The sequence below is a fragment of the Heterodontus francisci genome, chromosome 27, assembly GCF_036365525.1.
Source record: "Heterodontus francisci isolate sHetFra1 chromosome 27, sHetFra1.hap1, whole genome shotgun sequence".
NCBI classification, from domain to species: domain Eukaryota; kingdom Metazoa; phylum Chordata; class Chondrichthyes; order Heterodontiformes; family Heterodontidae; genus Heterodontus; species Heterodontus francisci.
This window is the reverse complement of record NC_090397.1, coordinates 18,469,907-18,487,807: the sequence shown is the minus strand read 5'-3', so window position 1 is coordinate 18,487,807 and position 17,901 is coordinate 18,469,907. Positions and strand designations below refer to the sequence as shown.

At 43.0% G+C, this 17,901-nt stretch overlaps 1 protein-coding gene across 9 annotated transcripts in view; it reads left to right on the top strand.

The window, feature by feature from the left end:
• Nucleotides 1-17,901, top strand: part of plekha5 (pleckstrin homology domain containing, family A member 5) — a 400,949-nt gene that overhangs the window by 287,950 nt on the left and 95,098 nt on the right. For 8 of the 9 annotated variants that reach the window (XM_068058936.1, XM_068058935.1, XM_068058937.1 and 5 more), the window contains exons 8-9: nt 12,964-13,064; nt 16,519-16,634. In XM_068058936.1, coding sequence (XP_067915037.1) covers nt 12,964-13,064; nt 16,519-16,634 — 217 coding nt within the window. Of the gene's footprint in view, nt 1-12,963; nt 13,065-13,090; nt 13,760-16,518; nt 16,635-17,901 lie in introns of those variants that run through there. The other variant, XM_068058939.1, reaches the window with a different exon arrangement.

Here is a 17,901-nt window from a genome sequence, read left to right as displayed (position 1 = left end):
TAGAGAGGATGTTTCCTCTTGTGGGCCAATCTAGAACAAGAGGTCATAGTTTTAGGATAAGGGATTTAGGATTAGGATAGCAGATTTAAAAAAGAGATGAGGGGAAATTACTTCTCTCAAAGGGTCGTGAGTCTGTGGAATTCACTACCCCAGAGTGCAGTGGATGCCGGGCCATTGAGTAAATTTAAGGAGATGATGGACAGATTTTAAATTCGTAATGGGTTGAAGGTTTATGGAGAACAGGCAGGAAAGTGGAGTTGAGGCCGAGATGAGATCAGCCATGATCGTATTGAATGGCGGAGCAGGCTCGAGGGGCTGAATTGCCTACTCCTGCTCCTAGTTCTTTTGTTCTTATACTTGCCCTCGAGGGTATGCAATGAAGGTTCAGTAGACTGGTTCCTAGGTTGAGGCGTTTGTCCTATGAGGAGAGATTAAGTATGGTAGGCCTATATTCCCTGATGCTTAGAAGAATGAGAGGTGATCCAATTAAAAACATATTAAGTTCTTAAAGGCCTTGACAGGATAGACGCTGAAAAAATGTTTCCCCTGGCTGGAGAGTCTCGAACACGGGGTCACAATCTCAGAATAAGAGGTCAACCATTTAGGACTGAAATGAGAAATTTTTTCACTCAAAGGGTTGTGAATCTTTGGAAATCTCAACCCCTGAGAGCTATGGGTGCTCAATCATTGAGTATATTCAAGACAGAGATAGATTTTTGGGTACAAAGGGAGTTAAGGATTATTGGATAGTGTGGGAAGGTGGAGTTGAGATAGAAAATCAGCCATTATTTTGTTGAATGGTGGAGAAGGGTCAGGTCAAATGGTCTATTCTCCTTAATTCCTTATTGAATTGCTAGGACAGCACCAGTTTAAAAACTAATGTGGTATATTGCTGCAATTGAGCAACCAAAAATCAAGAAACTTCTCCAGCTCACGAATAATTTACAGGGTGTCAGCAAATTGAGGAACACAAGCAATATTCTAATACTTTCCTTTTACCAAAATTCTGAAGAGCAATAATTTCAAAGTAATAAAATAAATGACCTGGGAGAAAACTGCATGCTAATGAAAAGTTAGATCTGGAAACTCATAGAATCTTACAGTAAAGAAGGAAACCATTCAGCCCATCCTGTCTGTGCTGGTTATTTGAAAAAGCTATCAAATTAGTCTCGCTCCCTGTTCTTTCCCCATAGCTCTACAAGATTTTTCTTTTCAAGTATATCCAATTTCCTATTGAATTTGCTTCCCCACCCTTTTCAGGCAGTGCATTCCAGATCATCATAACTCCCTGCATACAAAGCTCTTTCATGTTATGTTTTCTTGAGGGCACCTGAAATATAATCCCGTTAATTACTTTGAGTTGTACTAAATCATATACGTAGGCTGACTTTTTAAAGAGGTCATAAAGTGATGGTGAAGCTGACAGCAAAGTTATTCTATAAATTTAAATCATAAATCTTGACACTGATGTTGACTAATTGTTGATTCAAAGAATGTAAATTTGTTGTCTTGGTAAACTGATGTAGAAAAGATAGATTACTCATTGGGAAATTCAGAAACCAGAACTACTGATTATTTTTGTTTGGAGATTTGTCAGTCGGTTTAGGTGAGCGGTGCAAAAGACTTGCACTGTAATCTTGGTATTCTAATTGCAGAATAATGCTTGGTAAACTGAAGTTGTGGGTCCAAAAGTGTCCTTTTAAGTCCCTTATCGTATGTCTTGATGGACATTTTCTTTGGCCCTGAAGTAGAACCATAGAAAAGTTACAGCACTGAAGGAGGCCATTCAGCCTATCGTGTCTGCGCCGGCTGAAAAAAAACTAGCTGTCCAATCTAATCCCAGCTTCCGGTACCTGGTACACAGCATTGCAGGTTACAGCACTTCAGGTGCAGGTCCAGGTATCTTTAAATGAGTTGAGGGTTTCTGCCTCCATCACCGGTCCAGGCAGTGAATTCCAGACACCCACCATCCTCATTCCCCTCTAATCCTTCCACCAATCACCTTAAATCTGTGCCCCCTGGTAATTGACCCTTCCACTAGGGGAAACTGGTCCCTCCTGTCCACTTTATCTAGGCCCCTCATAATTTAGTACATCTCCATTAAGTCACCCCTCAGCCTCCTCTGTTCTAAACCTTAGCTGATCCAATCTTTCCTCACAGCTGCAACTTTCAAGCCCTGGAAACATTCTTGTAAATCTCCTATGTACCCTCTCCATAGCAATTGTGTCCTTCCTGTAATGTGGTGACCAGAACCGTATGCAGTACTCCAGTTGTGGCCTAACCAGCATTTCATACAGTTCCAGCATTACACCCTTGCTTTTGTATTCTATACCTCGGCCAATAAAGAAAAGCATTCCATATGCCTTCTTCACCACTCTATCTACCTGTCCTGCCACCTTCAGGGACCTGTGGACATGCACTCCAAGGTTTCTCACTTCTTCTACCCCTCTGGTGCTGTGAGCTTACAATATCTTCCATTTCTAGAACCTGGATTCAAAGTCAGCCCCAAGAGATTAAATAAAAGTTATCTTCATGTAAGCTGTAATAATTCTTTGCGCAACGAGGTTGGACAACCTTGATCCATTTCTGAATGACTGGATACCCATGACAAAACTGCCCACAATTTTGCATAAATTGATAGGCTCAATTCACATAGGTGATGTGGGAAGTGGAAAAAAATTGCATTGGTGCTGTAAGTATCTGTTCAGGCAGTGGACATAGCTTACACTGCATATGCTGTGCATTTGATAAATGTTCTGTGAGTTTTAATAATGGTTCTGGGTGGCAGAGTGAAAATATGCCACTATTTGTATTGATGAACATTTTTTTTACTTGCCCTAATAGTTTGAAAATTATCTTAATAAATGTTTTCATATACTTGAAGGAATGTGTTGAAACATTTCACAATTTTCTTTACCAGCACTAATTAATTTACAGTAATGATGGCTCCTGGGCTGTAAGCTCCCTAGGAAGCTCCTTTGCTGTTCAACTCTATCCATGGCCATCTGCTCCCATTCCCAGTGTTTTCTCCCCCAATCTACCCTCTTAAACTGTTTAAACTCCCCTGGCTCTTTAAATCAGTTCATTTTAGCCCTAACTAAAAGCTAACAGTTAGTTTAGTTTATGTTACCTGGGCCCACTGCCCTCCCCCAGCCACACCTGCTCTTTGTTTTCTCAACGAAATTGATCCGGACGAAACTGACGAGCACAGCTGTCGATATTTTAATCTCCGATCCTGCTGTCTTCACCGTCCAGAGTGTCTGCAGCCACGGCGTGCGGTAAGTCCATTGAGGTGAAGAAGGAGCAGCGGGACCCTAGGGAAGTCTTGAGAAAAGGTGCCCCGAACACCCAAAAAATCCACGAACGGCCCCCCGGCCGCAACTTCAGAGCGCCCGCGGGAGATGGCTGGGCACTAAGGAAATGGCTTATTACCTGCACCCGCTTCTCCCCCCCCCCCCCCCCTCCCCAATCCCCTTCCCTGCTCCACCCTCTCAGCTCGCCCCGTCCCAGCCCCCCCCCTCGCACCATCTTCCCCCCGCACCCCCTTCCCCTGCACCCCCCACCCCCTTACAGCCCCCTTCCCAGCTCCCTCTCGCACCCCCCTCGCATCCCCCCCCCTCCTCGCATCCCCTCCTCCCACCGGCATCATCCTACACCTGTGTAGGAGCCCTAACAACCCCACTGCCTTGTGGGCGTCTCGGGAGAGACCAAGGCTCAGGGAGTAAACCCTAGCAGATAATCCGGAGCGGAACCCCGTAGTCGGTCAGTGTCACCTTTGGCATGTTTCCGGCAGTTCCTGCAGCCATACTGGTGCCAAACGTCGTTCGCTGCACTCCTTTGGACCCCACCAGAAAGGCCGAGAGGGGGGTTTTGACAACTGGGCAACTCTCAACCTCCATAAATTCGCCCAGGCATGCGCCATGGAGAGGTCACTCCATAGTTGCCTCACAGCGACTGAAACAATACGGAAGGCAGCAGTTACGAGTTATAAGTCCAGATAAATTGGCGTAGAAACTGGGCGCCACGGGTTGCCTTTGTCGGTGGGAGAGGTCATTGCACCTCACTGGACAGCTACAGCCCGCCTCAAACCAGGCAGCCACCGGTCAATAAGGTTCTGTCCCGCCACTGTCTACCTGCTTCAATGGGTGCTTGGAGCTCAGGGTCATTGCCCGAAAGGTGGACTGATACACCGCACCAAACAACACGAAAAAGGAAAGAAGGTACCAGCCCTTTGCTTTGCAAGCTGGAACGTCAGAACTGTGTGTCCTGGCCTGTCGGTAGACCTTACACAAATCAACAATTCTCGGAAGACCGCCATCATTAACAACGAGCTCAGTAGACTCAATGTAGACATTGCAGCACTTCAGGAGACTTGCCTCCCCGCGAGAGGATCTCTAGCAGAGCAAGACTACACCTCCTTCTGGCAGGGCAGGGATCCTGAAGAACAAAGACAGCACGGAGTGGGCTTCGCCATCAGAAACTCCTTGCTCAGCATGAGAGAGCCTCCCTCAAATGGCTCGGAATGCATACTGTCCATCCGACTGCTCACCACCTCTGGTCCAGTACACCTACTCAGCATCTGTGCTCCAACACTCTGCTCCGCACCTGAAGCTAAAGATCAGTTCTACGAGGAACTCCATAACATCATTAGCAGCATCCCCAACACCGAACACTTATTCCTGCTGGGGGACTTTAATGCCAGGGTTGGGGCCGACCATGATTCATGGCCCTCCTGCCTTGGGCGCTATGGCATTGGAAGGATGAATGAGAATGGACAGAGACTGCTTGAGTTGTGTACCTATCATAACCTCTGCATCACCAACTCGTTCTTTCACACTAAACCCTGTCATCAGGTTTCATGGAGGCACCCAAGATCGTGTCATTGGCACCAGCTAGACCTCATTGTCACAAGGCGAGCCGCCTTAAACAGTGTTCAAATCACACGCAGCTTCCACAGTGCGGACTGCGACACCGACCACTCCCTGGTGTGCAGCAGGGTTAGACTCAGACCAAAGAAGTTGCATCATTCCAAGCAGAAGGGCCACCCGCGCATCAACACGAGCAGAATTTCTCACCCACAGCTGTTAAGAAAATTTCTAAATTCACTTGTAACAGCCCTTCAAAACACTCCCACAGGGGATGCTGAGACCAAGTGGGCCCACATAAGAGACACCATCTATGAGTCAGCAATGACCACCTACGGCAAAAGTGCGAAGAGAAATGCAGACTGGTTTCAATCTCATAATGAAGAGTTGGAACCTGTCATAGCCGCTAAGCGCATTGCACTGTTGAACTACAAGAAAGCCCCCAGCGAGTTAACATCCGCAGCACTTAAAGCAGCCAGAAGCACTGCACAAAGAACAGCCAGGCGCTGCGCGAACGACTACTGGCAACACCTATGCAGTCATATTCAGCTGGCCTCAGACACCGGAAACATCAGAGGAATGTATGATGGCATTAAGAGAGCTCTTGGGCCAACCATCAAGAAGATCGCCCCCCTCAAATCTAAATCAGGGGACATAATCACTGACCAACGCAAACAAATGGACCGCTGGGTTGAGCACTACCTAAAACTGTATTCCAGGGAGAATGTTGTCACTGAGACTGCCCTCAATGCAGCCCAGCCTCTACCAGTCATGGATGAGCTGGACATACAGCCAAATAATCGAGAGTGCCAAGCCTGCTATACTCTCAGCACTACATGAACTGCTATGCCTGTGCTGGGACGAGGGAGCAGTACCCCAGGACATGCGCGATGCCAATATCATCACCCTCTATAAAAACAAAGGTGACCGCGGTGACTGCACCAACTACCGTGGAATCTCCCTGCTCAGCATAGTGGGGAAAGTCTTTGCTCGAGTCGCTCTAAACAGGCTCCAGAAGCTGGCCGAGCGCGTCTACCCTGAGGCACAGTGTGGCCTTCGTGCAGAGAGATCGACCGTTGACATGCTGTTCTCCCTTCGTCAGATACAGGAGAAATGCAGTGAACAACAGATGCCCCTCTACATTGCTTTCATTGATCTCACCAAAGCCTTTGACCTCGTCAGCAGACGTGGTCTCTTCAGACTACTAGAAAAGATTGGATGCCCACCAAAGCTACTAAGTATCATCACCTCATTCCATGACAATATGAAAGGCACAATTCAACATGGTGGCTCCTCATCAGAGCCCTTTCCTATCCTGAGTGGCGTGAAACAGTGGCTGTGTTCTCACACCCACACTTTTTGGGATTTTCTTCTCCCTGCTGCTTTCACATGTGTTCAAGTCCTCTGAAGAAGGAATTTTCCTCCACACAAGATCAGGGGGCAGGTTGTTCAACCTTGCACGTCGAAGAGCGAAGTCCAAAGTACGGAAAGTCCTCATCAGGGAACTCCTCTTTGCTGACGATGCTGCTTTAACATCTCACACTGAAGAGTGCCTGCAGAGTCTCATCGACAGGTTTGCGGCTGCCTGCAATGAATTTGGCCTAACCATCAGCCTCAAGAAAACGAACATCATGGGGCAGGATGTCAGAAATGCTCCATCCATCAATACTGGCGACCACGCTCTGGAAGTTGTTCAAGAGTTCACCTACCCAGGCTCAACTATCACCAGTAACCTGTCTCTAGTTTAGTTTAGTTTAGAGATACAGCACTGAAACAGGCCCTTCGGCCCACCGAGTCTGTGCCGACCATCAACCACCCATTTATACTAATCCTACACTAATCCCATATTCCTATCACATCCCCACCTGTCCCTATATATTTCCCTACCACCTACCTATACTAGGGGCAATTTTTATAATGGCCAATTAACCTGTCAACCTGCAAGTCTTTGGCATGTGGGAGGAAACCGGAGCACCCGGAGGAAACCCACGCAGACACAGGGAGAACTTGCAAACTCCGCACAAGCAGTACCCAGAATCGAACCCGGGTCCCTGGAGCTGTGAGGCTGCGGTGCTAACCACTGCGCCGCTGTGCCGCCCATGGGAACAAGCGCATGGGAAAGGCTTCGACTGCTATGTCCAGACTGGCCAAGAGAGTGTGGGAAAATGGCGCACTGACACGGAACACAAAAGTCCGAGTGTATCAGGCCTGTGTCCTCAGTACCTTGCTCTATGGCAGCGAGGCCTGGACAACGTATGTCAGCCAAGAGCGACGTCTCAGTTCATTCCATCTTCGCTGCCTCCGGAGAATACTTGGCATCAGGTGGCAGGACCGTATCTCCAACACAGAAGTCCTTGAGGCGGCCAACATCCCCAGCTTATACACACTACTGAGTCAGCGGCGCTTGAGATGGCTTGGCCATGTGAGCCGCATGGAAGATGGCAGGATCCCCAAAGACACGTTGTACAGCAAGCTCGCCACTGGTATCAGACCCACCGGCCGTCCATGTCTCCGCTTTAAAGACGTCTGCAAATGTGACATGAAATCCTGTGACATTGATCACAAGTCGTGGGAGTCAGTTGCCAGCGTTCGCCAGAGCTGGCGGGCAGCCATAAAGGCGGGGCTAAAGTGTGGCGAGTCGAAGAGACTTAGTAGTTGGCAGGAAAAAAGACAGAGGCGCAAGGGGAGAGCCAACTGTGTAACAGCCCCGACAAACAAATTTCTCTGCAGCACTGTGGAAGAGCCTGTCACTCTAGAATTGGCCTTTATAGCCACTGACCACCTCCAGGCGCTTATCCATTGTCTCTCGAGATAAGGAGACCAAAGAAGAAGAAAAAGGAAGAATTACTTTTAAAAAGGTTTATTTGGCTCATTAAATCTGCAGGTTACTAAGAATTACTATGTTTAGTATCTCTATTGATCGTCAGTAGAAAAAAAAGCTACAAAGTATAATTCTGCTGAATTATTTAATTTGATATGTACCTTTCAGCTTAATTATGCATTGCTGCAGCGTCCATTTCTGGTGATAAGTTCACCAGAACATTGTTCAAGAGCATTGTTAATTTAATGGTTTGTCAACACTGGATGGCTAGGATATGTTCATTATTATGGTACTACAAAGAAGCATATTGTTCAGTAGGAAATGTCAACCTAGTATCTTTGATATGCAAATGCTATTTTCTCACCTGTCTTACCTCTGAATGGTAACTTTTCTGATTTAATTCTCTACCCCCTGACTAAATCGCAAGCTTACTCTGCCAGGGGATCTGTTACAAAATCCCACAATATTACACAGTCACCAAAGTAGTGTATTATCCACAGCTGAAGCTGAGCTCAGAGTATACCAGCTGGCCTGATGCTGCATTTTAGACATAGCTGCTCAGTCTTTTGTCATGGGTTTTGCATATGTTAATATTTAGCTCTCTGTTATGCACTATATGTGAGGGTATCCAGAAAGTTAATGTAAAATGAGCATAGTGGAATTTGCATGTTTTGGGGATCTGGGACTTGGCACATTGCCTTGAAGTTCCAACAGGGTGAAGCACAGAATTGACAGACATGGGGGCAGTGATGACGTTGGGTTGCTTCTATCAAGTCCGCCTTGTGTTTTTAAATAGGAGTTACAGCAGTTGTTGCTGAAAATGTAGTCAAGCACCCATCATTAAATTGAATCAGCCATTTGAGCCCATGCCCACGTTGTCCAGACTCACTCCTGGCGCTAGCGCCAGGCAGCAGAAGATAAAGAAGGACCACCAGCTCTGACAATTTTGGCGCCAGAGGAGGAATAAGTTGCAGATTCTCCAGCTCATCCTGAAGGTGCTGTCAGCTCATAAGCAGCGTGGTGGCCTGTCACTCACCTCCCTGAGGAAGGAGCTGCTGGCCAACAGCTATGACGTGGAGAACAACGAGATCTGCTTCCAGTTGGCCATCAACAACCTGGTGCAACCAAGAGTGGTAAGAGTGCCACGGGCTCCTTTGTACTCAGCAAGAGGCAGAAACAGCAGCAGACAGATGCCGTGGCCGGGACCAAAGCCAAGAAGGAAAACACGAGACCAAAGGGAAGACCAGAAATGTCGGCAAGAAACCCGTCAAGACGCAGACTAAGAAAAAAACTTGCAGAAAAGCTAAATTGAAAAAAAATCTAAGTAAAGTGAAGGGAGACAAAAAAACAACTTAAAACTAAACAAAAAGGCTCTTTTCAGAGTCACATTGTCTCTGCAAAGGACTGAAATAATCATATTAATCAATTCATATTGCAATTGGAAGGAACGTTTGAACGGTGAATATGTGCAACATTACCTGTGGTGCCAGGTAATGCTCAAGTGGGGTCCAGATGCCTATTGAGCGGAGCAAATTTTGAGGCTGTTTAAGATTTTAGCAACTTTGACATAGTGGCAGAATGAGCGTAATAGTCCTTTATCAGGCCTGCACATCGCCAATGTAGGAACTGTCTTAAAGTTGAGATTATGTGAAATCTGGCAGTAACATAATCCCTCCTAGGGAAAGAAAAACAACCAGTTGCTCCTATCCGCACAACTTGCCATCAAATCCATTCAGGTGGCTTTTCTCATCTGCAGTCGGCCGACTTGAAGTTTTGGTTGCCCTAATCTTTGTCTGAGAACATCCTACAATAGATGTAGCGTAGATTGATAACTACATATTTGATGTAAGTGAGCATTCAGCTGGCTCTTATTCTGCCAATCGGGTTGAATGTATATTTTAGGTTTTCCTCAGGAACTACGATTATAGCTCATGAATTTGCCCTTTCATGGCAACTCCAGGAGCTGTTGAGAAGGCAATGATAGGCATCAGCGCTTCTAAACAAGTTGTCATGATATATAATCTTCCGCAAAAGCTATTCCCATCAGTACCTAGTTTCCTCACAAATTAATATACCTGCTGTTGGCATTTCATTCTCTTTTTCCATAGTCAGGTTTTCTGGGGTTCTGTCTTCTACGAATAAGTTACTGAAGGTTTTCTGAACCCATTAGTAATTAGAAGATGCTACAAGGATTCTGGGAAAACTGGAGAGGTTAATACTTGGATTCTATGAAATCCTTGTTGCTCAAAGAATTCCTATTATATATGCATATAACTCATAACATCCTGGCGTTTTAAAAACTACTGTGCCTTGAAACCCTTCAATCTGGATTTGCCCTTCCCACATCAAAAGGGCCATAACCAAAGCCATGAAAGATATTCTCTTTGACTGTCATAGATCATCCTTGTGTTTAAATCTCTCCTGGGCTTCATCTCTTCCCCCAACTCAATAACTACCCTCCAGGCTCGCTGTTCCAGATCCCTGAAGGTGGCATAGCAGGTAGATAAGGTGGTTAAGAATGCATATGGGATACTTTTATTAACCAAGGCATAGAATATAAGAGCAGGGAGGTTATGTCAGAACTGTATAAAAAAGCTAGTTAGGCACAGCTAGAGTACTGCATACAGTTCTGATCAATACATTACCGGAAGGATATGATTGCAGTAGAGAGGGTTCAGAGGAGATTTACGAGGATGTTGTCAGGAATGGAGAATTTTGCTATGAGGAAATATTGGACAAGCTGGGATTGTTTTCTTTGGAACAGAGGAGGCTGAGGGAGATTTAATTGAGGTGTAGAAAATTATGAGGGCCGAGATCAAGTGAATAGGAAGGACCTATTCCCCTTAACATTGAGGTCATAACCAGAGCGCTTAGATTTAAAGTAATTGGCAGAATGATTTGAGGGATATTGAGAAGAAATCTTTTCACCCAGAGGGTGGTGGAGTTCTAGAACCCGCTGGCCGAAAGGGCAGTAGAGGTAGAAACCCTCGCCGTATTTTTAAAATAACATACTTGGATATATACTATAAGTGTCGTAACCTATAGGGCTACAAACCAAGAGCTGGAAAAGTGGGATTAGGCTGGATAGTTCATTTTCAGCAGACAAGGACTCAGTGACCTGAATGACAAGCTTCTGTGTCTTTAAGTGTTCTACATTTCCATTTTTTATGTACTAGATCTTTTGCGTAGCTGGTTAGCATTGATCTGGGAATTGTATTTGTCTTTTAAACTGTCACATTGAGGCAAATGATAGGGTTTTATTTGGACAGCTATCTGTCAAGTATCAGCACAGTATGTGTTTAGTAATTGACATATCCTGAGTACATTTGCCTTCTGTACATTTTACTAATTTACAACATACAGCTTCCTCTTACATGCGTTTTGTGAAAGAATTTTCCAAGGTACTTCTCTGACATGCTTTTGGCTACAGATTACTCATCCTGAAATTATGCATCAATCAAGGTTTTTTTTGCAGGTCTAAACTATTAGCCATAAATCATTAATGCTCACTGCTATTGGCAATTGCTTCATGATTATTTGAGACGGCCTCCTTTTTATACCCACACTGAAAGATAGAATTTTCCTTCACTGTTGACTAGATTCTTGATCAGAAACAGCAGTTAAAAGATTCATACATTAGAAGTTTTTCCTCCTAAAAACTGAGCCAGTTTGCATCTCAAATAATTCTGAACGTATAAGTACGTCATGTTTGCACAAACTGCTTTTGTTTATTGTGCTACCATGTGACATCTCACATGTTTGTGGCAAAAATTATACTTGGCACTAGGATTTTATAAATAAATTATACAAATTGCTTTTTTCATTTAAGTTCAAACTTTAAACAAAAGAAATAGATTGTAAAACAGAATAAAATGAATAAAAAAACAAATGCAGCAAGTCTTGGGGAAAAAAGTGAACAAAGTATGAAACTGAGATTTGGATGTGGAAGTATAAACATTTGGTTACAGGAACAGGAGTATAGAGCATTTAGTCCCTCAAGCCTGTTCCACCATTCAATTTAAACATGGCTGATCTCCATTTACCTGCCTTTGATCCATATCCCTTGATACCCTTCCCTAACTAAGATCTGTTGATCTTCGTCTTGAAAATTTCAAACAAAACAATCCAGCCTTTTGGGGGGGAGAATTCCACATTTCTACTATCCTTTGTATGGAAAAAGTGCTCCTGATTTCAATTCTAAATGGCCTACCTCTAATTTTAAGATTATGCCCCCTTGTTCCAGATTTCCTCATCAGAGGAATTAGCTTCTCCGTATCTACTCAGTCAAATTTGTTTCATCATTGTAAACACCTCAGTTAGATCACCACCCAACCTTCTAAACTCGAGAGAATGCAACCCAAGTTTACACAACTTGCCTTCATAATTTAATCTTTAAGTCTGGGTATTATTTCTTTGAAGCTCCTTCTGAGATTATATATCTTCGCTATAGTTTGGGTGCCTGTAACTGAATGCAGTACTCCAGATTGGGTCTTATTTTAAAAAAAACTGTGCAACTGAAGTATAATTTCCTCCCTTTTATATTCCAACCTCTTGAGGTGTAGGCTAACATTCCAATTAACCTCTTTGGTAACTTTCTGTACCAGTAGGCTAGGTTTATACAGATTTAAGTACAGAGGCACCTAAATCCCTTTGCCCCTCAATAGCCCCTAGTCTGTCACCATTACGAAAGTATTTTATTTCCTCTTTCTCAGATCCAAAGTGGATGACCCCAGTTCATGTGGCACTGAAATCTTTACCCATATCTTTGTTACCTCCAGTCATGTATATTGTAGTGCTCTCCTGGCAGGCCTAACATCCACCATAAACTTCACTTCATCCAAAACCCTGTTGTCCATTTCTTACCTGACACCAAGTCCCATGCACCCATCAATACCCTCTCCACTGACTTACGTTGCCTCCAATTCGCAATTCACATCCATTGGTTTAAATATCTTCATGGCCTCATCCCCTCTATCTCTGTAACCTGCTCCAGCACTCCTTTCGAACCACCTCACCCCTACCTTGAACTTTCCATTTCTCTGCTGCTTATGCTCATGCCCCACCAGTGGCCATGTCTTCAGCCGTCCAAACACCACACCCTGGAATTCCCTCCCTAAATCCTCCTGCTTCTTGACCGCCCTTTCCTCCTTTAAGACTCTCCCAGAAACCAGCCTATCTCAGCAAAATTTTGGGTTATCCCATTTAATATACAGTAAGTGAAAGCTGTTGTAATAGCTAAGAAATAAAAGAACTTTAATTTTGCTGCTTTCCTGGCAGATGAAAAGGAAGAAAGCATTCTGGGAAGCATTCTTCTACCTAGTTTTAAGGTAGCTCCAGTTAGCCCTGAAGATCATATAAACCGAAAATATGCATTCAAGGTCAGTGTTTGTATTACATAACTTGATCCTTTCTGTGTGACTTGTGTTCTAGAAGCTTAAAGTTGGAGCACCAATAAAACAAAAGCATTAGTATTTATTTCTGTAGCAAGTATTCAACTCATTTTGCATCACTAAGCAATGCTTCATTAAACCTTCTCTATTTTTCATTATTGTAAATGAACAGGTGAGAGTTTTTGACTAATTTACAATCTATTTTAAAATACTGAGATGTTTTATAATGAGCGAAGGGAGCCGTATTTTAACTTGTTTTAATGTATCATACTGATTGACATGTAGTGATCAGAAATCCAAAATTCTCAACTTGTTAATTTTTGTTTGTAATTTAAAATGCACCTAATCCCTGATGGCTCAGTGACTCCAGTCAGGGAACAGCTAAGTGTTATAAAGAAGTTCTGAAGTTGTTTCCCTTCAAATTTCAGTATTTTCAGCATGGTGTAAATTTATTAATGTTGCAATTTTAATATGATGAAATAACCAATGAATTCTTTTCTTTTATAGTCCTGTTTAATCATGAACCACTTGTTGTGATGCCCAAAAACATTACTAATATCATTAGGATATAAGTGTATTAATATATGTATCTTTGTCTATTTTCAACCTGCATTATACTTCTGAGCCACTGGTGGACGCTTTGGATGTTTCACAGCTGTTGGAAATTCACTTGAAACAGCTAAGTAAGTGTGTTCAATGTTTATGCTACAGATACCTACCTAAGTTTTGCATCTGGCTCACATGCGAAACATGCTGATTGATTCAAATGTCTCACTCACTAAAAGAAAAAGATCACAAACCAGCATCTATTTATAAAAACAAACTAAGCAACCAATCAAAAGCACAGTAATTGGTCAGTGTTGTAATTTGGCTCTTTCGCAATTCTATATTTATGTTCACAGCAAATTACAGTTTCCATTGACAGTCCAATGCTTTCTGTGATCACACATTTACACTGATGTGTGTGCTGTGAAGAGGACTAGAATATCACGAAACTAACAATTCGCCGTTTTACTGAGATGATTCAGACTGGGAGTTGCAGGGGCTTCACACCATACATTCCACCTTTCTGACAGACAGAAAAGCACTGTGTTATCAGACAATTATCATTCAGGTTTCTTTAAAGACTTAGTACATTACAGAAGAAAACAAAAATGGCAAGATCCTGTTTTTACTTAAGTGTAGAGTTACTTAACGAGCAAATGTTACATCTCGTCCAGGTGTAACTATTCATTAACCTGAGGGTAAAGCCGTTGCATTCTGTCTAGTTGCATTTTGTGCCTAGAAAGGCAAGGCAAGTTTCATTTTAACACATGTTACTAGGGGACATAGTTACAGAATAAGGGGTTACACATTTAAAACTGAGATGCGAAGGAATTTTTTCTCTGAGGGTGGTGACTCTCTGGAATTCTCTACCTCAGAGTCATGGAGGCTAGGTCACTAAATGTATTTGAGGAGGTAGATAGGTTTTTGAAATCTCGGGGAGTCGAGGGTTATGCGGAGCAGGCCCAAAGGAGGAGTTGAAGCCTGGTACAGATCAGCCATGATCTTATTGAATGGCAGGGCAGGCTTGAAAGGCTGAATGGCCTACTCCTGCTACTATTTATGTTCTTTTGTGAAGCCAGAAAGATTAATATATTCAAGTACATTTTGTTTTCAGATTACAGTATTTTGGTCTTGCGCTACTTTGCCCACCCAGTGGGTTGCCTCTCCACACCTGCCTATCCAGATAATCAGGTGAAGTGCCCAACAGCACTTCAAAGGAGTTAAAAGTCAGAATACATGTTTATACACCAACTACTGCTCCCCTTTAAACTTTGGGCCATAGGCTGGTCGGCAGGAAGATACAGCAGTATCAGGAGTTGGGTTAAGGGCAGCAGCAACAAACAGATCACAATACACTTACTTTAGTTTTGTTGTAAATTTGTATATTGAAATAACTTTGCCAGAAAAGATATCCTATGGTAAGCAGTTCAAAACAATGTCAACCAAAGTAAGACATAAAACCTGAGTACATTGGTAGTAATAGGCATGAGAAGCATTGAATGGCATTGGGCAATAGGGAAGAACAGAAAATGTGAAGAAAGAATGAGAGAAGATCAAACACAAAGATAGAAACCACAGAAGAAGAGCAATAATCATGCAGTGGAATGTGGAACACAAACTAAGAGAGGAACACATGAAGAATTAGTGAGTATTTCTTCAAAACTCAGTCAGTTGCAGGATTTTAGTATTGCATAGAATTACTGTTTCTGCTGTGTAGCTTGACTTAATGTAGGAATTATAGTAATTATACTGGAATATTTTTGGCAGAGTTGGAAATTTAATACTTCTGCTTAGCACTAAGATGCTGGATTTATTTCCATTCCAAGTAATTGTGGTTTAGTGTTTACAATTGCTGCGATCAAGGCGGGAGGAGTGCTCTGTTAATTCAGTCCCACTTCTCCACAAGTCACAACATATTCTTTAAATTTTCCACTTGTTGAAACAGTCGATCTTTACTCCAGAACAGAACACACTAAACCAGGTTCCTTTACTGAATAACAAAATTAACAGTTTATTATAGAACAATTCTTAACTAGTAATGAAGTAAAACAATAGCACATAGATCAAATTTTTATATATCCCACATTAATTTTTTAAAAAGTCCTCTTTTCTACCTTAACCAATTTTTAAAGTCCTTTTTTACCTTAGTCTCTTCAAACTTGCACTCTCACACACATGTATATATTCTTATACATAAATCGGTTAGCCGGAAAAAGTAAAAAAAGGATTTTTTAGATCAGAGCTCTGTGACAGACAAAAAAACACAAATAGATCACTTGAAAATTTTTTGAAGTAAACAGCAGATGAGATGTGTTATTTCCTAAATAGCATACAGTCCAACCTTCTGAGCACACGAATCTGTAGGATCTTTAGAATCTTCCAGAAATCGGTTCTCCTCAAGCGACATTGAAAGCAATTTAGCAGGGCTTCTTGAAATACAGGAAATAAGACTAATTCACGACGGACTTCACAGGTTCCTTCAGAGATATTGGGAAATGAAGCTGCGTTCTGGTCTTTTCTTTCGTGACTTCTCCTTTAGGCTTGACGCACGCACACTGACTAACAGCTGAACAACTTGGCAGTTTTAGCCCGTTCAGATGTGCTGTGCCTGCTACTACTAGGCCTGTCCAATCAAAGGAGAGTTGTCAATTTTCTGTCCCTGTTGCATTAGCTTCTGCCCTAAGGCTAGCCCGTACCAGGTGACAAACAGTAACACTGTTGCCAGTCCAGCCCTCACTGTCCTCTTAATATTAAACATTTATTTTAGCTTAACTGTAAATTCCTTTTTAAAAAAAAATATTTTTAACAGAACAGTCACTTTCATAACACTATACATTGATTTCTTTTTTTTTTTCAGGACTCACGTAACTTAGTAATCACTGTCATTTCTGATCAGGCTGCTCATCCAAATATGCGGACCTATTATTTCTACACGGAAACAGCCAAGGAAATGGAGTCTTGGATGAAGGCTATGATAGAAGCTGCCCTTGTCCAAACAGGACCTGTGAAGAGGTACATTGGCTGTTCGATTTTTTTTTTTTCCACCCTGTCTCCACCCTCCCCCCCCCCCCCCCCCCCAAAAAAAACAATCATGGAGAAAATTGCATATTTCCAAAAACACAAAATTGGAACCTCTGAAGATGGCTTGAATTTGAATTGAATGATAGAATTTGTGTTAGGCCAAGGTTCAAATCCTGAATGATTATTACCATGAAAATTAGTGTCTCCGCGAAGAAAAGATCAGTGAACTCTCAATGCCATTAAGGATTGGGGAAGGAGGGGTGGGGAGAATAGGACATAATATCAGGGACAGTTCCACTCTGTGCATATTACTGATTTATTAGGGTGGTACTGGCAGAAACCCAGAATCTCTTTACCACCAACCAAAGGAGACATAAAGGATAATTATGTGACCCCACTGTTACGGCCAAGTGAGGACGGGATCACAGTCGCCCCTCTTGCCCTTCCTCTTATTTGACCGCAACAGGGTTTGTTCCTTTTTAAACAGTCATTGTGCTTACCACCTCAGTGAGTGTTTTACCTTTTACCATTAATGTGATCGTGAAAGAACCAATCGGACAGGTTTTTTAAAATTTAAACAAGGAAGAGGTGAGTTTATTATACTTAATGTAAAACTGATCTAAAAATTAAATTTATGCTACACATTCATGTACACATTCACGTGAGAATCACACATACACAAATAGATTACAGAGGAAAAAATAGGTTTAGCAGTTGGATTAGAGTCCAGAATCAATGGAATTTAAATACACAGTCTGTGGAGTGGATGATTCGGTGGTCTTCCGGTTGAAGCTGTATTCTTGAAGTCCTTGGCTGGTCATAGTGCACTTTGTAGTTGGCCTGCTTGGCTCAAGGCTTTCTTGGAGGCAAATTTGTAGTTGGTTCTCTTCCTCTGGTCTCTGGCTGCAGCAGTCTGCACGCTTGGAGGGATCCACGGTCGCAGATGGTTTTCAAACTTGTGTTATCTGGGGTGGGGGGGGGGGAAGCGAGAGAAAGGGAGTCACGCAGCCTTTTCCTGCTGCACTGTCTGATTTCCTGCTAGTCTCTTCTCTATGTAGTAAAACTCCCAGTTTTTTCAGAGATGATCAGACAGTCACATGGATCTCTCAATCCCCTTTGTTTTTAATGAGGTCCAAAGTCTAAAACACGAAACCTCTCTTGGGTCGTGTTGTCAGTGTTTACAGCCTGGAGGGACGTCTCCACTTATGAATGCATCAAGATGGCTTTGAATTTTCCACTAACGTGGGTGAGCTGGATA